At 42.4% G+C, this 21,994-nt stretch overlaps 1 protein-coding gene and 1 pseudogene across 1 annotated transcript; one reads left to right on the forward strand and one right to left on the reverse strand.

Moving 5' to 3' along the window:
• Positions 1-2,274: 2,274 nt before the first annotated feature.
• On the reverse strand, positions 2,275-21,980 carry Rragc (Ras related GTP binding C). Its single transcript, XM_008850228.2, has 7 exons — positions 21,646-21,980; positions 19,166-19,369; positions 18,008-18,207; positions 13,833-13,947; positions 13,075-13,217; positions 6,879-7,027; positions 2,275-3,524 (listed from the first exon to the last, which is right to left on the reverse strand). Exons 1-7 carry the CDS (start codon positions 21,877-21,879, stop codon positions 3,373-3,375), a joined length of 1,197 nt encoding a protein of 398 aa, XP_008848450.1. The 5' UTR covers positions 21,880-21,980; the 3' UTR covers positions 2,275-3,372.
• LOC115067174 lies at positions 10,035-13,037 on the forward strand (annotated as a pseudogene).
• Positions 21,981-21,994: the final 14 nt, after the last annotated feature.

Consider the following 21,994-nt stretch of genomic DNA (forward strand, 5'->3'; position numbering starts at 1 on the left):
TGGGTGGGAACAGGATGTAGTGGCTACCTCACATGGTAAAGACTGCGGCTATATGTAAGCTACCTAACATAACTGGTCATGGTTAACTACTCCCTCATGTCTTTGGTCTGGCTGTTATTTATGCCCAGAGTCTGGTAAAGCAGTTCAGAGGCCACTTAAGAGAAATCTATTCCAATCACGCACAACTGCTGCATGCACTCCCTCCAGCCAGTGTTCCCTCTGAGCCCCTGGGTAGCGGGGCAGAATTGCTTTACTAGCTTCCAAGGAAAACAGTTAACTGTGGCCACTAGTACTTTCTTTTGAATCACTGAAAGAGCTTTCAGCATTTGCAGAACAAAATAAGAACAAAGAGAGCAGCTTTCCAAAGTGTAAAAATCATAGCGCTTTTCCCAGGGAAGTCGAGAATAATTTTATCTCTGAAATCAAGTTTCTCTAAACAAGCACAGAGCTCAAGTGCAGAAGGTAAATTGGTAAGTCATAAGTGATACCCAGCATCCAGTCCTATTTGGGGATTATGTGTCTGTAAAATCCATCTATAACTTCTGTTATCTATGTATGTTGTAGCCCAGGAAAGGTAGAGGCATGAGAAACAGCTGAACACCTGACGGCAAAGACCTGTGTAACCATCCTTTGACTTTCTCTGAGCAAGTTGGTAAACATCCATGTGGATGCAAAACATTTCAGCTAAACTCTTGACAGCTTTATTCTTCCACTTTTCCTGAGTAGTCTCCTTTCCACTATTGTATTTCAACATTTTTCACTTTTTTCTTTGAAACCACCCTTGCATTCGTAATTTTATCAGAGTAGAAACATTTGTTCGGTATCTTTGCAGTGTGTGTTTGTTTTTTTTGAGACAGTCTCAGGCTAATCTGGAACTATGTATCAAAGGCTGCTGCAAACTCTCAGTGATCTTCCTAGCTCAGCTTGGAGCTAGGAAGCATAAGACTGCTTGTTTGGGATTTCCCTCCCTCCCTCAAATCAAGGTCTTGCAGTTGCCCAGGCTGGCTGCAAACTCTGTCCACCTGCATCAGCCTCCTAAGCAGCTCATGCCATACCAGCTGTGCTACAAACCTCTTGAACCAGCATCTCCAATGTGGCCCTAAGGCAGGAGATCCAAGTCAGGAGCACAAGCTCTAGGTCTGGAGTATAAGCTCCACCAAATCCCATCTGTGATGTTTAGCCACCCTTTGTTTACCCAGAACAGTGCCAATTTACACCCACTGCTTATGCCTAAGAAGGAACATCCCTTCTATCTTTGTGGTGTCCCAATTGGAGCTTAAGGGGCTTGCTATCCTACCTACCTCCATGTGGAAAACAACACAGGGTTAGAAAGTATTTTAAGTTTTTTTTTGGTTCTGTTTTCAAACTGCTTCTGTCACTTCTGAGTTTTAAAACTTAACTTCTAAAGTAGTCCAATTATGAAACTCAGTATCTTTCAAACGATACCTCCCTCTGGTTGACAAACACTAATTCTCCAATCAGCTCAGATTCAACCTAACCACTTGTAAAGGTCAATAGTGAGGACCTCAAGGACTTGGTAATTTTTAAAAATTTATTTTGGGGAGGGGGACATGCGTGTGATAGCACACATGTGGCAATCAGAGAACTAACAGAAGGCAGTTCTCTCCTTCCACCATGTGGGTCCCACAGATTGAACTCAGTTGGTCAAGCTTAGCAGCAAGCACCTCTACCCGCTGAGCGACCTTGCTGGCCCTAGCAGTTTTCAGATCTTTCATGGTCCCCTTACTCTTCAGTTTGGATGCGGTACACCAGCCATGCCAGGCTCTGGACACTCCACACCACCAGTAAGGTTGGCTGACATAAAATACAAACAACACATTCTCACCTGAGCCTACACCTCCTACCTTAGAACCAACATGGGCCAAGGGAAATGCCTAACAGAGATATGGAATTCCCATTCAAGACAGAACTTGAAGTCCTGAATCAGAAGGAATGTTAACAGTACAAGGCAGGGAAGAACAGGAACGGGTGAGAACCCAACAGCCAGCCCCACTACATGCTCTCACACCTTAGGCAAGTAAGAAAACAGATTTTGGAGTAAATACATTTATTGATACCCATTTTATATATAGTTCAATGAAATAATCTATAAATATAAAAGCATTTTTCTTTTGGATATCACCATGGTCCATGTAAATACTCAACAGTCAGAGTCATCTGCAGGAAACACTCCAAGTCACACTGTTAGGTTTACAGACCTGAATATATACGTCATTAAACAGTGGCACTTATGTACTCAAGTGGTCCAGTGGCTTTGGAATATATGACTACTGGGCATGTGGAGTAAAAATAATGTGTAAGTTTAAATCATCGGATAGGGTATCAACCATGAAGAAAATAAACAATTATGAATTCATATCCTAGGCAAAGGAAAGTACCAGAGTTGACACTTGGTGTCAGAATCCCGGAGACACATACTATGGCACACCCTGCTTCCTCTAACCCCCAGTGGACAGTCCGCCAGTGCCTTAGGGTCATTTGTGATCAAAAACAATTCTTAAAGAAACAAGACAGCTTAGAATAGAAGTATTCAAGAGTAAAGAAAAGTTAACTAAATATTTCAGTGACATAATGAGTTTCTCCCCCTGAAGGGGACTGTGAGGAAAAACATTTTGTCTTAAATTCCCTTTGTTACATTGTGCATGATCGTTATCAAGAAAAAGGACTCAAATGTCTGCTACCCAAAACACAGGTGCAGACATTTTCTTCGGTTTCAAAGTTTTTTCCTCAACACATCCACAGGAACTGATGCAGCCCCTGCTGAGCCTTGCTCTCCCCCATGCAGCACAAAACTTCCTCTTTTCTTCATGACAAATACAGGAAGGTCTTTTGCTGCAGGCAGACGCGTATCCTCGGAGTTAGCAAGTGAATGCATTTCAAAGGTCTTAGAGGTACATTGTCCAGAACAGATCTGAGGCAGTGTTAGAACGTAAGCAAAGCAAGGTTTTAGACACTACTCAAAAGAAAGCCTAAGAGAAACATATAAAATTCAGTTTTTTCCTATTATTTTAGGCAGAAAATGACAGCAACATTCACTGGCAAGGATAGATAACCGGTGTTATCTCCAGATCCAAAATATTCCAACTATTTAAAGTAGGGCCCAAATGAGGGGGACACACTGAGTTCTGAGGTCTCTAGAATTCTTTTGCGCCGTATTTTTTAAAAGAAATAGTAGCTCAGTTGCACCCGCCAGCTGAAGGGCTTTCATCCAAATGAGAAACTCCACCCTCGTCTCCAGTGGCACAGGCATCAGACTCCCACAGGCAGCAGCTCCCATGTCCTGTAGCACGTGGCATCTGACCCTGGAGTGAGGAGTAAGCTGGCACTGAGCCTCGACCACTGAGATTCAGACTAGATGGCATTCCGTGGTGTGCCATTGTGTGCCAACGCTTTCAGGCTTGGAACACTGGTCTGATGACTGCAGCTCCTGTGAGAGGTCACACCCACCTCAAAAACCTCATGGATAGCTTTTCGGAAACAGTGGAAGTTGTAGTCTATCAAGCCTGCAAGAGCGAAAAGGATCTACTTAATGTCAACTGTGAAATGAACCACCAGAAGGAAGACACTGTCTGAGATGCTCGATATTGTGATCTTAGGTGGACAGGGCAGACAGTTAATCTAACAAAAGCAATCAAGAAGGTAAATGTGCTAAGTAAATTTCCAATGAAATCTAAAGTCAAAGTAAAATACTCCGAATATCAACTATCATTGATACAGCTAGTAAAGGGCTTCAGGAATCTGGTCCTTCAGGAAGGAAAAGAAAAAAAGCCAGGTATGGTTGTACAGCCTGCAATCCCAGCACTTAGGAGGTTGAGGCAGGAGAATCTAGAGTTCTAGGCCAGCCTGGGCTACATAAGACAACCCTGGCACATGTGTAGAAGTCTGAAGACAACTTTAGGAGTCAGCTCTTGCCTTCCAGTGTCTCTGTGATGTTTCTGTGCTGGGAGCTCCAGGCAGGCTGGTTAGCATCTAGGCTATTCTCCTGGCTCCACCTCTGAGTAATGCTGGGATTACAGATGTGTGTACCCACATCTATCTCTTAGGTGGGTTCCGTGTAGTCAGGCTTGAATAGCTAGCACTCACTTTACTCACTGAGCCATCTACCCGGCCCAAATATTGCTTTACTCTTAACAAAAATGTTAACTTCGAAATTCCTACTGAAAGAGAGACGAAATGACTTAATGTCATTCTGCTTCAAAATAATCCAAAAGGGAACTACATAGACATATGAAATAGGACTGGCTATGAGGAGGCAGAGACAGGAAGATGAGGATTCAAGGCAAGCCTGGGCTACATAACAAGTTTGAGGTCAGCTTGAATATCCTGTCTCAAGAAAACAAAGCAAAACAAAAAAGACTGGCTATGGTTTTGATAACTGTTGGATCTGGGTAATAGATTTGAAGAAGTTTTAGAGCTGGGGAGAGGTTCAGTTGGTAAAGTAATTGCTGTGCAAGCATGAAGACCTGTCTTCAAATCCCGAGGACTCACATAAAAGCCAGGCATCTGTAGCCCTAGCACTAGGAGAGGCAGAGACTGATAGACTCACTGGCCAGCAGGTCTAAAAAAATAAAGGGGAGAATGAGAGAGAAATATACTTGATGCCTATCTCTGGCCTCTATACACAGCACACCCGTAACTCATGTGGAAATGCAGGTGGTTGTGAGTCATGGGTGCTGGGAACTGAAATCAGGTCATCTGCACGTGCAGTACATACCCTTAACTGCTGAGCCATCTTGCCAGCCTCCATATGAGCTTCATTTTAAGCTCAAAAGCAAATACACACATTTGTGTTTTTTATGAAAAAAATTGTATCTGAAATATTTCTTTCTCTATGAACCAATCAATCTACAAGGACATCTTATGCAGTAACACCAGACAATTATCTGACTACAAGACATCAAAGCTTAGACACAAGAAAAATAGCTTATGATAGAAGCAGGGTAGAAAAGAGCTGGAGGGGTAAAGGAGCGTCAGGAAACAATCATTAATGAATGGCAGGCACAATGGCCAGGACACCAGCCAAATATTGATGTGAAGAAATCTTGCTAACAGATCAAACATGGGACTAGAACACAAGCTCAAGAAAGGGCTTTTAGGCAAAAAGAGATTAGCCCCAGTCATGAACCAGGACTGGCAAGATGGCTCAGTGGGTGGAAGCACTTGCCACACAAGCCTGATGACTTAATTTGATCCTGGAGCCCATGGTAACTCCCAAGCCATGAACTGGAGGTGCTGGCCTGAAGATTAAGAAGCAGGCACTAAGATATGACTCTAAAGAACTTGGGAAAAAGTAAACTAGCCAGAGAGAGAGAGAGACAGAGAAGTATACAAAATAACCCAGAGAAGAAAGCTTTCAACAAGAAAGGGCTGACATGGTCACATGTTCCAGAAGATTGAGGCAGCTGCAGAATTAAGGAAAGTGCTGCTCAGCAGTTAAGAGCAAGGCTGCTCTTGCAGAGGATTCAGGTTCAGTTCCCAGTACCCCTATCAGGGAGCTCACAACTGTCTAATTCCAGGGCATTCAATACCCTCTTCTCGCATCTGTGGGCATTGTATGTACAAGTGTTTTGCCTGCATAAAATAAAAATAAATTGAAAAAAAAATTTTTAAAGACTGCTGGATGTGGCAAGAAGGTACACCCAGATTGTATTCAGATAGAAAACAAACTATAGACAGGAAAGAGTCAACAGAAGGGAAGGAAGAGCGGCTGGGGAAAAAGCTTGACAGTGTGAAAAGTTCAAGGAGGAGGAAATCTAGATAACATGTAGATAGAAGATAGAAAGGGCAAAAGCCTGAGTGGACTTTTATGGTAACCATTAAGACTGTCTACACTACAGAAGTATTATTTGCTCTTATTTTCAAGAACCTGAGACATCATGATCAATGCAGAAACAGCTCCTCCCCATACCCATGAGTATAGGCAGCACAAACTGGACTTGGTAGGGTTTTTTTTGTTTTTTTTGTTTTTTTGTTTTTTTAAAGAGGAAAGATGGGGGTGGATCTGGAAGGAGTTAGGAAGGGGAGGGAAGGATGAATATCATCAAAATACATTGCATGAAATTCTCAAAGAACAAAAATATATTTTTAAAAAATTTTACAAGCTGGAGAGATGGCTCAGTGGTTAAGAAAGAACACCGGCTGCTCTCGCAGAGGTCCCAGGTTTGGTTCCCAGCACCCACATGGTGACTAACAACTATCCTAATTCCAGTTCCAGAGGATCTGACACCCTCTTCTGACCTCCACAGGCATGGCACTGACACGGATGCACTTATGCACATGCAAGCAATACACTCATACACATAAAATAAAAATTGAAATTCAAAAAAACTTAAAAAATTTTTTTCATGTTTTATTTATTTTTTATTTTACGTGTGTGCATTTATTGCCTGCATGTAGGTAAGTGCACCCCTGTCATGGAATGCCTGCGGAGGACAGAAGAGGCTGTCGGATCCCCTGGAACTGGAGTTACGGACAGCTGTTAGCTGCCATGTGGGTGCTGGGATTCAAACCCAGGTCTTCTGCAAGAACAACCAGTGTTCTTAACCACTGAGCCATCTCTCCACCCCTCAAAAAAATTTTAAAGCCATTCTTTTGCACACACATGCTCATGAGTGCCCACACACAAGCAAACAGACACATACCACCAAAACAAATTAAAAACACAAACAGCTCTTTTTCTAGGCACAGTGGCTCACACCTATAATCCTAGCACTCAGGAGGCTGAGGTAGAAGTATCTCCGTGAGTTCCAGGCCAGGCTGGGCTACAGAGTTAGATCTGTCTCAAAAAACAGAAAAAAAGATAACAAAATTGAAGCAATAAATGAACATAAGCAGATTTTTTTTACAAATTCCATTACCTTTTCGTTCAAAGCTCTCTTCCCTAAGAATGCAAACCAGAGCCAAAAATTTAGTGACTTCCTTTAAATAAAGGACTGTTGTGTTATTCAGCTTAATGATGGCCATCGACTCTTTGTCATAAGCACTTCCACTTCCATCTTCCTTTAACCTATTTTAAAAGAAAGTACCATTTACTACAAGTTTCCCAACTAGGTACTTTGCACAAGAAGAAACTTTTCCACCCAGGTTCCCAATGTCTTTTGAGAAAAAAATAATTCTGGCTTAAATCTACTGGAACACAGTTGTCATTTAGGTATGAGGTGAACAGCAAAGCTCTGCACATACATCCACTATTACAATAATCAAGCATTTGGAAAAAAAGGTGAAAATACATGTGTATCTTGAGGGCATGGTGGCACATACCTTAGTCCAGCACTCAGGAGGCAGAAGCAGGCGGATTTCTGTGAGTTCAAAGCCAGCCTGGTCTACATAGCAAGTTCCAGGCCAACTGGAGCTACAGGGAGACCCTGTCTCAAACAGATGAAAAGAAAATACATGTGGATCTTAAACAGTGGCATGTCCAATGTCATGCCAGGCAGGGCTACTTATCCAGACTGTGACTTGGCAGGCTTGGCTGAGGGGCCTTCTTTCTCTACTTCCCTCAAACCACCTAACCACCTGGATCTGCCATCACTACCTCAAAGACAAACTGACTTTACGTGCCAAGCCTTTTCTGAAAAATCTATTTCCTTACAAAAATCAAGAAAATTCATAGACTATACAAGAACAGTCCCAGCTAAAGATGGGTAGGAATTATGTTAAAATCAGTAACTTTTTTAAAAAATATTTTTTTATTATTTTTATTTTATGTGTATGCATGTATTGCCTGCATGTAGGTAAGTGCACCCGTGTCGTGCAATGCCCACCCAGGACAGAAGAGGTGGTCTGATCCCCTGGAACTAGTTACAGTTGTTAGCTGCCATGTGGGTGCTGGGATTCGAACTTGGGTCTTCTGTAAGAACAGCCAGTGTTCTTAACCACTGAGCCATCTCTCCAGCCCCATAAATTCAGTAACTTTTAAACAGATGGATTTTTGAGGGCTGGTACCATGGCTCAGTAAACGTGCTTGCTGCCAAGTCTTGATGACCTGAATTCAATCTCTGGGGTTTCACAGAGTACAAAGAGAACTAACTCCTCCAAGTCCTGTTCTGTGACTTCCACATATACACCATGGCATGCATGTGTCTGCATACATAGAAATACACATAATAAATCAAATATAATTTTCAAAAAAGATAGATTTTGAGAGATTTTTCTGATGTACTTAGCAAAAGTCTAAAGTTTGTCTAGTTATTACTAGGAATTAACAGTTGCCAAAACTTCCTCTTTAAAAGGAGTGCTTGGGGCTGGAAAGACAGGGTCAAGAGCCCTCACTGCTCTTGTAGAGGACCCAGGTTCAGTCCCCAGCACTCATGTGACAGTTCACAACTATCCCAGGGGGGGATCCAATGCCCTCTTCTGGCCTCTACGGCTCCTGTACACATGTGGTGCACACATACACACATTAAAATAAATAAATCTTAAGTATCTGCCTTCTAAAGGAGGGTAGAAGGTGCCAATATCAAGTCTGAGGGAAAAGGATGGGGAATTCAAGGCAGCCTGGGCTAAAATGAGACTGTTTCAAAAAGTAACAGAAAGCATTAAAGAAACTTAAAAATGGATAGTCGTGGCATTGCCACTGACAGTCCCAGCACTCAGAGGCAGATAGATCTCTGAGACATAGAGGCCAGCTGGTCTACATAGCAAGTTCCAGGCTAGCTAGGGCTACAGGGAAACCCTGCCTCAAAGACCAAACGTAGCTTTTGGGGGGGGGGGGGCTGAAGAGGTGGCTCAACATTTAAAAGCACTTGCTTCTCTTCCAGAGGACCCAAGTTCGTTTTTAAGCTGTCTCTATGTTCAGCTCTAGGGACTCCAATACCCCTTTTTGGCCTCTGCATGCACCCGCCCCCCACACTTGGCATACACATAAATAAAAAATAAACTTTTTTAAAAAAGAAAAAAAACAGAACGATGAAGGAAACATTGAAAACCTACCAACAGGTGTCTGTGAGGGAAGCACTTTTCCCCCATTTTCACTTGTCTCTATGGTCTGTGTATTTTTCCATGAAGGACGGGTCATTTCTAAACTATTCCAAATCTTACAGCTTACCTTCCCATACATTAATTTGATCCCCACACAACCCAGAAGAGAGAAACTGGTACTAAAGCCTATTTAAATCACTTTATCTTCTTTCTGGAACCAAACAAAGTTAACTAAATACAAGAAAACTGTGCCCATGTTAAAGCTGTAAAACTCAAGCTCATTAAAAGGAAAAAGATAACCTGAGAAGGTCAAGACTCAAATTTAAGGTTTTTAACTCAATTCCAAGCAGTTTCCATTTCATAGTGGTAGGGAAGTAAGTGTCATATGCTTTAAGAGTATAAAACTACTTCCTTCTGACTGAAGAGGAAGTGTAAATGCTATGTGCTCTCAGCCTGAAGTTAGGAGGCCAAGGAGATCCCTTTCTGTGCTACACAGAAAGTGAGAACAGGCACTGACTCTGAAAACAGGCCACAAAGATGCTCGACTGTAAGTTCCTAAGCTACATACACCCTCAGCCAGCAGCCATAAAGAGCTGCAACGTTTCTACTGTTGAGCCAGTATGATCTTGACTCACATACTAACCTGAGAAATAAAAAGGCACACTGAAGCCAGGCGTAGTGAAGGTTCTTGTCTTGTAAGTCTGATAACCTGCGTTTTCCCTAGAACCACATAAAGATTAAAGGAGGGAAACAACTCCACAGTTGTCCACTGACCTCCACCTGTGTTGGTACACTCCTCCCCTCCAAATACTAATTTAAAAACTTTTTAAAAGGCTTATTCTTGGTTGTGGATACAGCTCTGTAAGCACTTAATTGCTTAGCATGTGTAAAACTGTGGAGAGGTAGGGACAGTGAAATCTACTGAATGTCTAGAGATTGCTCAGGTTTGATTATTAATAAAACTTAAGAATCAAAATATGGTAGTCCCAGTCACTGAGCCCCCTCCAAGGACTCAGCTGCCTGGCCCTCGAGCCCCCTCACTTCCCAACGCTCCATCCCCCAACCCCCCCCCCCCACCGCCTTCTCCTGCAGCTGCCTTCTGCAAGCTGTTTCCACCAAAGAAAAGGAATCATATTCTATGTCTGCTATCCAGAACCTCCACTCTTTTGACCCCTTTGCTACAAGTAAGGGTGATGACCTGCTTCCTGCTGGCACTGAGGATTATATCCATATAAGAATTCAACAGAGAAATGGCAGGAAGACCCTTACTACTGTCCAAGGTATCATTGGTGATTATGATAAAAAGAAACTAGTGAAGGTGTTCAAGAAGAAATTTGCCTGCAATGGTATTGTAACTGAGCATCCAGAATATGGAGAAGTAATTCAGCTACAGGGTGACCAGTGCAAGAACATATGCCAGTTCCTGATAGAGATTGGACTGGCTAAGGACGATCAACTGAAGGTTCATGGGTTTTAAGTGCTTGTGGTTCTCTGAAGCATAAAGGTTTCCTTGCAATGAGGAGAATTTCCCTTCTGTCCCTTCTCACAAGTTTAAAAACCTCACAGCTTATATAATGTAACCATTTGGGGTCTGCCTTTAACTTGGACTAGTGTAACTCCTTCATGCAATAAACTGAAAAGAACCATTAAAAAATAAAAGAATTAAAATATGCTAATGACCATAAAAATCTGGCTCAAAACTTAGGGGTTCTTTTGTTGTTTGTTTATGGTCAAAACTCTCTAGGCAAGACTTTAAGGCACTGGGACTAAGAATGTGCCTGGTGTTCATCTTCAGCACTGCATAAAACTGGGTGTAGTGGTGCACACCTATAATCCTAGCACTCAGGAGGCAGAGTCAGGAAGATTGGAAGTCCAAGGTCACCTTTGGCTACATATATTGAATTTGAGGTTAGACTGGGCTACATAAAGAAAAAAGATGTTAAAGCAAGTATGCTCATCTGAATCTTAGTCAAAATATGCCAAGGCAAAAGCAGGAAGATCACAGCCCAGGGGACCAGGCTCAGAAGCAGTACACACTGAAGGGCTGTAAATGAGAGGGATGGACTGTGGTTAGCCCTGCAAAGGGGTAAGGGGCATGCCAAGTACCAATGGCAGACACGCTCTTTCTGGGACCCAGCAGTATCCCATGCTTTCATTCCCACTTTCAATGCTTACGTGGGATGCATGGAATACAGCCAGCTTCAACTCTTCCCTCATTATTAATCTGTACTGACACAGTCTATAAATGATCTAAAATATGAAAACTGTTTTTTGTTTTTTTTTAAAGTATAACAACTATGTGGTAGGGCCAGAGAGATGGCTCAGCAGGCAAAAGCACTTGCAGCACAAGCATGACACCAGAGGAGCAAGATGGAAAGCAGGGACAGGAGACTGCCAGAAGCCCATGGGCCAGAGAGCCTGGGGGATGCTGTGCAGCAGAAACAAGGGGCCCTGACTCAACAAGGTGGAGGGCAAGAACTCACTGCCCAAAGTTGTCCTCTGACCTTCACATAAGTGACAGGGCTTGTGCACATACACACAATCAATGTTGAAAAAAAATTTTTTTAAGCTGGTCTATAAACTTTAGTTTGTTTTAAAGAAAAAGTAAGTGCTTCTATTTTTAAGAATGGGGAACATGAAACTTCACTGAGTAATGTAATAGACCACATACCTCATTTTTATTATGGAAAGAATAACAAAGGACAGCAAATAATCACACAAGTGAGAATAGAAATAAAAGAGAGATTGAATAGGTAAGTCAAGACGAGGTAAGGTGCTCTATTCAAAAGCGGCCGAAGGAGGACACTGACAGGTGGGGTAATGGGAAGGGTCAGAGGTGAAGGAGAGCAGACACAGGCTAGAGGCACCTTGGGAGCACTGATGTTGATCGATAGAGGAATGAGGGCTATCAGAGGTTACAGAAAATGGTACTGGCCAGTAATTCTCCAGATTTTTCGCTCTTCCTCTGGCCTAGTCTGTGAAATAATTTGTTTTCAGCGTTTTATAAATTTATACATAGTGCTTGGGAATGTTCACATGGGTAGACCCTGTATTTGAAAGGTCAATTTTAGGAAGTCAGATGCAAATATAGGTATTTTATGTCTAAGTCCTCCACACACCTAAAATTCGCATTTTTTTTTTTTTTTTTTTTAAGACTCAAAGACTAAGAATCCCTCCTTCTGTAAAATCCAAGTTTGAATTAGGAGCTACCACCTACTCAGACTACTTCTGGTGTGTTTTGTTTACTATTGTGTTTGGGTTTTGTTTTAAGACAAATGTTCTATAGCCCATGTTGGTCTTGAACTCTTGATCCTCTTGCCTCCACCTACCAAGTACTTGGATTATAGGGATGAGCCACCACACCTAGCTAGTTATAGACCATTTTAAATAAATTATTCTAATTAAATTTTTTTTTTTAATCCAGCTAAGTCCCAGGAGGGATAAGACTCTCCCAGGGTAGACATTCAGTGATTAACAATCCATGGCAGTGACTTTCCAAGTGCATTTTGCCATTCTCTCTGAAGATCAGCTTATGGAGACATCATGCTCTAAGTTGAAGCACAGGGTTAAATCAATCTCACTTCAGGCTGGGGAGATGGCTCAGTAGATAGGGGTACTTGCTGCCAAGCCTGACCTCAGTTGGATTCCCTAGACTCACACATGGTAGAAGAAGAGAAACAACTTCTGCAAGGCTGCCCTCTGGTCTCTATACTCATGTTGTGGCACATGCCCTCATACACATATAGTCATATACACTCTAAGTAAATTTTTGAGTTTTTTTTTAGGGGCTGGAGAGATGGCTCAGCAGTTAAGAGCACTTGCTACTCTTGCAGAGGACTGGCAGTTCCCAGCATGTAAGCATGTAAGCATGGTGGCTTTCAACAGTCTGTTACTCTAGTTCCAGGGATCCAACATGCTCTTCTGGCCTTCAAGGACACTAGGCATGCACATGGCACACACATTCATACATGTAAGGAAACTCATACACTTAAAAGTAATTAAGTCATTTACAGAAGAATTTTTTTAAATTTCATTTCCTACAATATGAGCCAGAGGCAGGAATTGGAACCCTCAACAAATAAAGCTGGCATTTTCCACCTATCTGGGATCTTGCAGAAATACGTAAGAACTTACCCATATATACAAGACACATCAATTACAACATCAATCATGTCACAGCAAAGTTCATAAGACTGCATATCCACAGGGGAACTGTCTGTTGCAATGTAGATTTTGCTGACAACATCAAAGAGAAAAGCTTTTTCAATACCTGAATTCTTGGAAAAACAAAATTGGGCAAAGTGTTCAGTTTCTTTTAAGAATCACAATTTGCAATTTATCAAAGACCTTGAATTATTAAAAAAACACTTTTAATTTATAAAGTAGTTTTTCCCATGATATATGCAAATTTTGCGGTTCTGGAGGTTGAACAAAGGGCTTTACTTAGATAAACATTCTACCAACCAACTCCACACCAATCCTAATCATACAACAGAACACCAAAAATTAATGCTATTTGGTTTGGCAGTGCAGACTGGCCTAAATTGCCAATCCTCCTGACTCTGCCTCCTGCATGATGAGATTACCAAAGTGTACCAATACACCAAGCAAGAATTCCCAATTTATTATTACTTTTTCTTTGTGGTGCTAGAAATTGGTCCCAGGGCCTTTCACATGCAAGGTGAAAGGTACATTACCACTGGGCTATATCCCGAACCCTCAGGAAGATGCTTCTAATTAAGTAGTTCAGGAAATGAAAGACACTTGATGCTATTCTTATTCTACACGTTGAGTGAATCATTGGTCTTTAATTCAAGCACCATTGTAGAAATTAAACATATATTTAACAAAAATAGATTTGGAAACTATAACAAATTGAGTAGCTCACTTACTGATATAAAGATATTTAATAGATTTTCCAAGGTTGGCAGCTGTGGAATGAGTTTCTGCACCACCTTACTGAAGGCTTCAAATATTGAGTGGTCATAGATACTAGTCAAATAAAAGCTGAAAAATATAAAATAGGATTAATTTGTAAAGTAATTTAAGTTCCAGAAACAACTATCATAGAATTTAAAATTTAAAGTTTTCGAGTTCTCTTAACATTTGCTTTCAGTAAGTTCAAATGTAGCTATCTTGTCTCTCCTTTTCCAGTAAGATCATCTTCCACCAGGATGTGGTATTCACTCCCTCTGCTGCATCCACACAGAAGGCAACTGTGAGAGCACCCAGAAAAGGTTTTGCAGGGGAGAAACGTGAATGGGTCACATAAGCCTTTGCAACCTGACCCCTAAAGCTTGTTTCTTAAGCACAAAATTGTGACAAAAAAACAAGACTATAATTGGAGAGAAAGCTGAATGAGCTATGTGGTCATTATTTTGTTTGTTTTCTTGAGACAGGGTCTCATGGAGCCCAGACTGACCTCAAACTCACCATGTAGCTGAGGATGACACTGCATTTTTCCATCCTCTTGCTTTTTATTCTCTGGGAGAAGCTGGGATAATAGGCTTGTGCTACCACACTCAGCAGAGAGATGTGATATCTATTAAATAAGAATTCGTTTTTCTAGCTGAGCGTGGTAGCACGTGCCTTTAATCCCAGCTCTTGGGAGGCGGAAGCAGGCAGAACTCTGTGAGTTCAAGGCTAGCCTGGTCTACATAGCGAGTTCAAAACGACCAAAAAAACAAAAAAAAGAATTCGTATTTCTAACACGTCAAATAGTTCTTTCCTGGAGCTGGAGATGGCTCAGCAGTGAAAAGTACTTGCTGTTCTTGTAGGGGACCAGGGTTTGGCTCTCGGCATCCACATGGCAGCTAACAAATGTCTGTAACACCAGTTCTGGGGGATCTGACACCCTCTTCTAGTCTCTGCAGGCATTGCATGCACGTGGTGCACATACATGCATGCAGGTAAAATGTTCATATACCTAAAATAAAAATAGTAAGTCTTAAAAAAAATTCAGCTGGGCATGGGTGGTGCACACCTTTAATTCCAGCACTTAAGAGGCAGAGGCAGGCAGACCTCTGTGAGATCAAGACCACCTTGGTCTTCTAGCAAGTTCCAGGCCAACTGGGGCTACAAGGAGACCCTGTCTCAAAAAGATTTTTTAAAAGATTCTTTCCTGACCAGCCTACATACGACAGTAATCCATACCCACCACCCCTTTGCCCTCATGCATTTTTCTTTACAACACTGATAAAGTACTTAAAATTGCACCATACATTTCTTTATAAGTTTATGAGCTGTGTCTTTCATCAGAATGTGAGCTCCAGAAGGAAGAAGAGTCATCTTGTTCATAGTTGCAAGCCCACAGCCCTGAACAGTGTTCCTGGGTATCTGCTGAGTAAACAAACAGCCATAACACCCTGAACATGCCTAATCACATCTGAATACCTGACTATAACCAGTGCCTAAAATTAGGAACTCAGCATAACAAGGTGCAAGCTGGGGGCCTGTGAAGAGCAGGAATTAAGTCCTAAGTGGATTAAAGTGAAGAAATTACATACGTAAATTTAATAAAACACAAATTACACAGGGCCCTTGCATAATTTAAACACTATGGACAATTCTACCTGCTTTTTCATTAAGGAGCACATCTTATATAATTATATCCATGATATATACATATACACACACATACACACATATACATATATATGTGTATACATACGTCAGAAATATGGAACTGTGTTTACAATTTTATAGGTAACTTACAGATCCTTTCAAGAAAGAAAGCTAAGAATCTAATCCTATGCAGCAAAGTGCTCTACTAAGATCTGAGAGCACTGGGGCATGTAAGGCCACATGACTCCACAAACAAGAGAAAAAGGAACATTTCAATGTTCCATTTAGGCAAAAACTTTAGCAAGGTTAAGGTCCTCCAGGGCCTGTGAGGCCTGTAGATGAACAGAGAAAGGAAGACTCTGCAAGGCACAGACCATGTTTGTAAGCTGAACTCCTAGCAAATAGTGCCTCATCCACAGAACTGTTAATACTAATAATAAATAAATAATAGGCTTGGTATGTCCAGGGGGTGTAGAGCAGAGGTAGAAGGCAAGTATAGCAGACACAAGGTCTTGGGTTCAATCCCTAACACAAATAAATAGTATAAGCTTGGTGCAAAACTCTACTGAGGTTAGTTTAGGGCCCTTCTGAGTACAAGGGAAAGCAGTAGACACCCTGGAAAGGGACACAGGCATGGAGGAAAGAGTAAGAAGTGTTCCTCATGGGTACAAGGTAACACAGGACAAGCATATTTAAAACTCATGCTAAAGGGGCTGGATAGATGGCTCAGTAGTTAAGAGCACCAGCAGGTACACTGGCAGAGGATCCAGGTTCAACTCCCAGCACCCACACAGCAGCTAACCACTGTCAGTAACTCCAGTTCAAGGGGATCCGACATCTTATTTGGCCTCCTAAGGTACTGCATACACATGGTGTACTTACATACATGCAGGAAAAAGTCATACACATAAAAGATTTTTAAAACTTTTAAAAACTCATGCTAAAAATTATTAATAGTTTCCTAAAAGATTTAGGGAATTTTATGGGATGGTATTTTAACCTCTCTTATAAACATTGTTTACTTCTCTTTTGTTTTCAAGATAGGATCTAAGTAGTCTTAGCTATAACTTACCAGGCTGACCTTGAATTTGCAGTGATCTTCCTGCCTCTGCTTCCCAAGTGCTGATATTACAAGGGTGTAACAACACTGAATGTTTAAAGCATGAATTACCTGTTTTACATTTTTTAAATTTTTTATTTATTATTTTTATTTTACATGTATTGCATGCATGTAAGTAAGTGCACGCATGTCGTGCAATGCCCGTGGAGGTCAGAAGAGGCTGTTGGATCCCCTGGGACTGGAGTTATGGACAGTTGTTAGTTGCCATGTGGGTGCTGGGATTCGAGCCCGGGTCTTCTGCAAGAACAACCAGTGTTCTTAACCGCTGAGCCATCTCTAAATTTTTAATCCATGAAAGTCACTGAGATTTTTCTACAATGTTCACTAGAAGAGCATTTGAAAGATTCTAGAGCCTGAAGCCCAGTAGGGATAGGACAACTGGATTGTGCAGAGAGGAAGTCTTTCTAACAAACTAGGAATAAATAAATTGCATTTGTGTCTCTTCTCTGCTTCCTCTTGAAGCCGTTTATATCATCAAGCCAACATTTTCTTAGGTGTTTGAAAACACTCATTTCTACTTATTATTACAAAAAAGATGGACAAGCCGGGTGTGGTGGCGCACGCCTTTGATCCCTGCACTTGGGAGGCAGAGGCAGGCAGGGATCTTTTTGAGTTTGAAGCCAGCCTGGTTTACACAGCGTGTTCCAGGCCAGCTGTGGCTACAGGGAGACCCTGTCTCAAAAAGACCAAAAATAAAAAAGATATACAATAATATTCCTCATAGAATTTTAGAATATTAGACTATAAATACACAAAATACACAATCATCAACCCAAATTAGTATGTGTGCTTTAACGCAATTTCTTGACATTTAATTATATACTAGCAGTCCTTTAAACTTAGTAGTAGCACTATGCAAACACAGAGGACAAATCTACTTAACCCCAACTTCAGAGTTTCAAAGAAGCATAAATTGTTTTAAAAACTAAGGAATTAGTCCAGACTTGAAAGCACGCACCCTTTAAACTTTTACTTACTGAGAAAGAGACTGAAGCTCAACAAGACCCAAGCTCAACTTTAACAAATACGACACACTCAGATTTCTTACACAAAGTCAGTAAGGAGGAAAACTGGAGCAGTCCCAAAGCAGACTTATGCAGTGAGGAGACAGCCTGACTCCAGTCAGAGACGAATGTGCAAGAGTGCCAATGGAAGTACTTTACATGACTTCAATCACCAGGGAAATTTAAAAAGGTGAAAGCAACTTCTCAGTAACAACCCAACCACACTTTCAAAACAGCTTGGAATTCAACAAAGAAAAGGCCAAAAATACAAGAGAATTGGAAAAGGGCACACCAGTTAACACAAAGCTACAGTGTTCACAATGACAGAGATGGAGATACATTTATAGGGCGCTTCCATAGCAAACACACATGCTGTTACCTAAGATGGAGTTTTTCTAGCCCAGCATCTGCAAGGTCATCATTGGCCCTTTGATGAATGTCCCTCTGTGTTTCTATTTTGTGATCATCAGACAAACCATCAACTTTGTGAATAAAAACCTCAAAATTCATGTCTGGGTTAACTTTGTAGGCTTTAGAAACAGTAATGTGAAGTCTTGTTAAAGCCTCCATGTAGTCATCCTGAAAGTCAGAACAAAATATTTTTTTAAAAAGAAATATTACAAAAGGAAAGCAACAAGTTAAGAAAGTCTCAGACCACCTTTTCCCCAACCACAGAAGATAGGTTATCCTAATTATTCATATTCACGTGTACTAACAAGTAACTAATAGTTCTTCAAATTCTTAAGATAAAAATTCAAATACCAAATTCATGCCTGCATTTTTAATACTGTTCATATTAAGAAAGGAAAGGCAAAATGGACATTTCTTCCTAATTGAATGCTTACAGTAATCCCAGCTCTGCCATTTACCAGGTGTGTGGCTTTAAGCAAGTTGCTTAAACTCTGTGATCTCAGTTCATTTCTCTGTAGAACCGGAATACCTACCCTCACAATACTGTGATGATCTAATTAGATCATGTGTAAGTAAGCACCCATTATAGAGCATGTATCACTCAGCATTCCTAACTAATATTCCAGCTCACAAAAAGTAAGCTGAAGAGGGACACAACCCATTTATCTTACTGCCTGCCATGACATTGTAGGCCCTCAATAAATCTTGCTAAACTCAACTTGGACAACTGAGGAAAGCTATTCACTAAAAAGCACAATGAGTTATTTCTTATATTCTTCCTTATATTGTGGCTACTGATGGGATCTTTTCAATGAGTGATGTCCCCATTGTAATTGCTAATGAAATACAAAGATATCTATTATTAAACAATAAGAGAGGAAAGCCAGTGTTAACTGCTCATTAAGTGGGACTCAAGGAGTATAAACTACATCTCCTAGCACCAGATAGTCTGAAAATGTTCAATGACAAGCCTGCTCCCCCAAAATCCTCTGCAGCTGCATCTCTTACACTGTCAGGAGATCTATGGCAAAGAAGCAGCTTCAAGCACATGACAAAGGAGACAATTTTCCTTTGTTTCTACACCTTTCTGCCACCAGGAAGAGAAGTCCATATTATTCCTAGCTACCTGTGCATCAATGACATATATCAATGCTCCTGTTCCCCTGAAGATCATCTCGTAGTCAAAAGTTGGGTCAAAAAAGTCCATTTGCCCAGGAAAATCCCAAATCTGGAAATTCACAAAGGAGCTATTGGAAATGTCGTCTTTATAAATCTTGTTGGTACTTTCCAAAAAGAGAGTCTCGTTTGGGGACATCTTATGAAACACCACCTGGTAAGAGAAACAAAGACAACTTTATAACTATTTAACTGCAGAATTTTCTTTCAAAATTCCATTATACTAACATTAAAGTTTTGATCTTGATGGTAAAAACTGGATACGAAATTCATTGGTACTCTCCTATCTCTGGCAAAAGACACCAAGTTAGTTTCCATTCATTCTATTAGGAAGAGAACTGCTATTTTAACTGCAGTTCTAGTAGCAGTAGCAGCACTCTCTCACCCACATTGTTCTCATGTGTTTGTTATTTTTTGGTTTATAGATTTTGATTTTCTGAGAAAAGGTCTTGTTAATGTAGCTTAGGCTAGCCTTAAGCTGTCAATCCTCTAGCCTCTGCTTCCCCAGTTCTAGAATTACAGAATGTACCAACTTGCCAAACCCTACTGTTTTGTGGAGATTTAAACTTGCCAAACCCTGCTTCAAGATTACAAAAGCTTTATAGTTCAAATTTAAGAAGTTTTGTTCTGCCGGGCATGGAAGCACACACCTTTAATCTTAGCATTCAGGAAGATCTCTGTGAGATAGAGGCCATCCTGGTCTACACAGAGCTCCAGGTCAACTGGGGTTTGTCTCAAAAACAAAACAAAACAGAACAAAAATTTTTGTTCATTCAAAAATTACACAAATGTCTACTGCAGGCTCTGGAGAACAATAAAAAAGCAAACTGTATCCTGCTCTCACCGAGTTTGTGACCTGAGCAGAAAGTGAAAATGTTCGGCAGGAAAAGGCAGAAGGCCTGTGGGATTTCCAAGGAGCCAACTCTGGGGGCAATGGTAAAGGCAATTAGGCATGAAAAAATGCACAGCAGCCGAGTTAACAGAGTGCTTACCTATCATGCAGAAAGCACTGGGTTCCATCCCTAGCACCAAGTAAAACCTAGTGAAGTTTTACAGGCACACCCCTGTAATCTCAGCACTCTAGGTAAAGAGGTAGGAGGATCATAAGTTCAAGGTCAGCTTTAGCTACATAGTGAGTTCTAAGCCAGCTTGGCCTATGGGAGACCCTGTCTCAAAAAAAAAAAAAAAAAAAAAAAATCAAAAACAGCAAGACTAGAGGTGTAGCTTGAAGGCTCACCTAGCCCTAGGCTGCACCAATGAGACCACAAGCCATACAACCCTAACATCCTAACAAACTTCAAATGTGCTTCTCAGTGTTAACTTGGGAGAAAAGAAGTCACTTCCAGGTTGTCATTAACAAGTGACAACTACATTTGTATTGCTAAAGTCACTATAAATGTACCCAAATTCATGGCTGGGGACATAGCTCAGTGATAATGTGCTGTCCCTACCACAGACAAGGCCCTGCGTTAGAGCCTAAGCACTGCCCTCATGTCCACCCCCCCAAAGGCCCAACTCTTGCTGCAGAGGTGAAAAGGTAAATAAACCAGCAGTCCAGCAAATTCGGAAGTTTTTTTTTTAAAAAAAAAACATCGAATCTACAAAATATCACTGATATCTTCTGAATAGACTTTTGTGTCAGGTGGAGAGGGGGAAATCACCAGGTGTCTGTGATACAAGGTTTATGAGAACTTCGCTCGGTGTGTAATGCGGATGGTTGATGGAAGAAGTCAACCCTGCCACTACATCCCGGGTTACTAAAAATAAAAAGCTTAAGGCACTCTATTCACTCTTGGCAGACCGGAGGTGAAAACAGACTAACGTCTGCCTGCCTGCCTGCCTGCCTGCAAAATATTCTTACTCTCCAGAGATTTTGTATCCACACAACTTCAGAGCAGGAATCAGAGCAGGACTAGCACCTGTAATTACACTCACCAGGCCACAAGAGCTGAACAAAGTGGGTGCAGTAATGGGAAATAAAAGTTACAGAAGTCTCCACCAGGCTGGTAACAAAAGTATCAAGATGCCCGGTGTCTTAGTCACAACTGATGCTGCTGCTCCCCGGGACTCAGCTGAGGGATCCCTGCAAACTCCTGTCACCTGAAGCGCGATCCGGCAGGAGAGCGCGTCCACCTAACTCCACGTGAGAGCTGGAGAGAACGCGCGAGTTTCGCACTGCCACTGGGGCTGCGTCCCAGGGGGCGGAGGGCTAGGGCGGCACCCCGGCTCCGGCCCCCGTCCCCGGCGTGCCCACTTGGCCCTGGGCCTCCACGCCCAAGTTCGGGGACTCCGGGAGGGCCGGGCACCCGCGGGCGTGGACCAGAAAGGGCGCGGGGACCAGGAGGCCGCCGCCCTCGCGCGGGCCTCCCCGGCCGCCACCGGAGCCCGGCGGGCCGAGCCTGCGCAGGAGGCCCGGCACGGCCGGCTCACCTTCTGGATGGAGGACTTGCCGCTACGCCGCAGCCCCATGAGCAGAATCCTTGGCTTGGAGCTGTCAGCGCCCCCCGGGCCGCAGCCACCGCCGGCCCCCGCGCCGCCGCCGCCCGCCGCCGCCGCCTCCTCTTCCTCCTCCTCCACGCCGTAGCCGAAGTCCTTGGGGAACGCGTCGGCCGCGCCGTAACTGCCAGCCAGGGGCGTCTCCTCCGCCCCGTACTGTAGGGACATGGTGCTGGACCGCCGCCGCCCGCACCCTGACAGGCCAGGCCAGGCCAGGCCGCCGCCTCCCTAGGCCGCCACCGCCACCGCCCCCGGCAGCCGCCGCCGTCAGGCCCACCCCCCC

The sequence above is a fragment of the Nannospalax galili genome, unplaced genomic scaffold (genome assembly GCF_000622305.1).
Source record: "Nannospalax galili isolate Female #2095 unplaced genomic scaffold, S.galili_v1.0 scaffold944, whole genome shotgun sequence".
In the NCBI taxonomy this organism is placed as follows: domain Eukaryota; kingdom Metazoa; phylum Chordata; class Mammalia; order Rodentia; family Spalacidae; genus Nannospalax; species Nannospalax galili.

What these genes read in the sequence shown, in the direction of transcription:
- Rragc (XM_008850228.2), bottom strand. Translation starts at nt 21,879, where the DNA reads ATGTCCCTACAGTACGGGGCGGAGGAGACGCCCCTGGCTGGCAGTTAC. An exon ending in GCAAGTCCTCCATCCAGAAG is followed by an intron (nt 19,370 to 21,645) that starts GTGAGCCGGCCG and finishes TTCTCTTACCAG; the next exon opens with GTGGTGTTTCATAAGATGTC. An exon ending in TATATGTCATTGATGCACAG is followed by an intron (nt 18,208 to 19,165) that starts GTAGCTAGGAAT and finishes TCTGACTTTCAG; the next exon opens with GATGACTACATGGAGGCTTT.